The sequence below is a fragment of the Lentinus tigrinus genome (assembly GCF_003813185.1).
Source record: "Lentinus tigrinus ALCF2SS1-7 unplaced genomic scaffold L226scaffold_110, whole genome shotgun sequence".
Lineage (NCBI taxonomy): Eukaryota > Fungi > Basidiomycota > Agaricomycetes > Polyporales > Polyporaceae > Lentinus > Lentinus tigrinus.
The window spans coordinates 7,135-9,407 of NW_027138019.1; the positions used below are offsets into that span (position 1 = coordinate 7,135).

The 2,273-nt window shown below is 58.1% G+C and overlaps 1 protein-coding gene across 1 annotated transcript; it reads right to left on the reverse strand.

The window, feature by feature from the left end:
• Window positions 1-478: 478 nt before the first annotated feature.
• On the reverse strand, window positions 479-1,540 carry L226DRAFT_61503 (uncharacterized protein). Its single transcript, XM_067686716.1, has 3 exons — window positions 1,192-1,540; window positions 1,090-1,130; window positions 479-1,037 (listed from the first exon to the last, which is right to left on the reverse strand). The coding sequence occupies exons 1-3, from the start codon at window positions 1,327-1,329 to the stop codon at window positions 611-613; spliced, it is 606 nt and encodes a 201-aa protein (XP_067528284.1). The 5' UTR covers window positions 1,330-1,540; the 3' UTR covers window positions 479-610.
• Window positions 1,541-2,273: the final 733 nt, after the last annotated feature.

Sequence of the window (2,273 nt, forward strand, 5' to 3'; positions counted from 1 at the left end):
CAGCTTTGACTACCCCTATTGTTCTTGGGCGAAGCGATGGCAAAGTTCCCGTATGTTCGTGCGCACTATACCCCGAAGTCGTGCGACAAGAGAGGAAGATGCACTACCCTCTCGAATCGCGCGCATATATGCAGCAGGCCAGAACCGCCTCCCAATATCGCCTTCAGAATCCCACCAGAATCCCAGTTTTGACTAGCACTATGGGGCGCGTCGCTCTCGTCAAGACCAAGGACGGGAGCGCGCACATAGCGGTCGCGTCGGTCGCAACAGGCGGGAGCCGGGCTAATTGTGTGTCTGGTCACACCGTGCGCTGACAAGATCCACTGTGAACCATGTGACGGACACATGTGACTCTCCGCGAGTCGTGGATGACCTCATAGAGATATGAATCCAAGCGCGAAGAAGTAGAACGAGCGTAATCAAACTCAAGCAAGCGGGAAAAAACGACGCCCTTCCAAATCTCGTGCATAAACGCAGCCGGAATGCCGTCCTGTCTCGCTGTGCACGAGAAATGGATCCCAGCTCTACACCTTCGTGTTTTCAGCCACATATAGTCATCCTGACTAGCACATACGATGCACTATCCCATAGGCAGAAGTCGTGGATGAAGTCACGACAAGAAGGGAGGACGGTACTCCGCCCTCCAGAATCGCGCGCATATATGCAGCGGGAATGGGCAGGGGCCGTCCTGTCTGACGCTGTGCACGAACAATCGATCCCAACACCTTCGCGCTTGCAGCCGCATATAGTCCTGCCAACTCGCACAACACATGCAGAGTAATTTGCAAGTGCATCGACGCGCCTCCGTGAGTTCGCCACAACTGTAGAGCGTTCGGCCGACCTGTTCGAGGGGGCGAAGTGGCAGCAGTGTCATGGAGAGATGTTCTTCCCGCACATTCGGCCGCGAAGTCGTGGACCAAGTCCAAAAAAATCCAAATCCAAGCGCGAAGATGCGGGGAAAGAGGGGAGGAAAGGAGACAAGATTAGGGCTAAGCTTCACATACATTTGTCGCTGCTCGCCACGATTTGTGTAGTGTCTGTACGACCATCAACGTGAGTAATTAAGACGACGAAGTGCGTGAGACGTACCGAGCGTGGAAGGAGACATTGATCGCGGTGAGGATAAGGGTCTGAGGACCGCATCCGGGTGAGCTCTGCATCGTGATGTACGTCTCCGGGCATGCCACTTACCACGACTGCGCAACAGCCTGCTACGACCCATCCTATTTTGTGTGCATCCCAATCTATGCCATCCGAGTCCCAGAACGTCGACTGGTCGATCACGGACTGGTTTTCCGAGGGACAGAGCGTGCTGTTGGTGTCGGACATGTCGCCGAGGAGTAGACGGGTCGTCGCAGGTCGTGAGGTCGCAGATCCAGGCGAGATGGTGGTGGAAGGGAAGAGAAAAGAGTGGATATTTGCGCCGGTGTAGCTCCCAGCCCGGCGGAAGAGGATGGCGGTGTAAGGTGAACACTGTCGTGCCTTGTCCTCTCACTCAGCACTGCGCACCGCCGGCGCTCGTGCCCTTGCCTAGGCGCCTGCGCCGCCGATAGAAGGCTGTTGCGGACGACGACGATCGCTGCTGGTAGTGCTACGTCGTCATACATCCTCTCGAGCTCGTCTCTCTCGTCTCTGGGCTCTCTGGTCTTCTCGCTGCCTCGTCTCCTCTTTGCGCCTGCGGCTTGCTGTCGACTGCGGACGGAGGCCCGCGCCGCCTCGGTCAGCCTGTATGACACTCGAGGCGTGCTCGCTCATCCTGCGCTCCACCCGCGTCCTCCCTCTGCGTCTCTATCCCTCTGCTTGCGGTTCCTGCGCGATCGCCTCTGCCCTCGCCTTCCGCTCCCAGGTACGCAGATCCGCACACCCCACCGCGCTCCCATATCCTGCGACCCGCCACGCAGACTCCGACCCACGCTGCAGCGTACTCGTATCACTGTATTAGCACCACGAGAATACATATGTTCTGTTACCGTTCTACGCGTCCCTTCACCCGCCTTGACCTGCGTGCGTCCCGACTCCCCCACACCCGAGTCTTCTCCGTCACGAGCAAAGCCAACGCTTACCGCGTTCGCCATACCACTCACGCGTCCTTCATCTCGCCAGGCGACAGAGAATGCTCACAAACGCGTGCAATGCGCGCATCAGAAACTCGTGAGACGCGCCGGTCAGGTGCGTAGCATCCACCATCTGCCTCAGTGTTACCAGCCTCGCTGAAGCTTCGTGTCGCAGAGTCGCAGCTCGCTTGTGCGCAGTGGCGTTCCCATGCCCGGAAG

Bases quoted from the DNA above. Each gene is read 5' to 3' on its own strand.
- L226DRAFT_61503 (XM_067686716.1), bottom strand. From the start codon at position 1,329: ATGTCCGACACCAACAGCACGCTCTGTCCCTCGGAAAACCAGTCCGTG. The intron at 1,131-1,191 runs GTAAGTGGCATG...TGCGGTCCTCAG, and splicing joins CAGGCTGTTGCGCAGTCGTG to ACCCTTATCCTCACCGCGAT. The intron at 1,038-1,089 runs GTACGTCTCACG...ATGGTCGTACAG, and splicing joins AATGTCTCCTTCCACGCTCG to ACACTACACAAATCGTGGCG.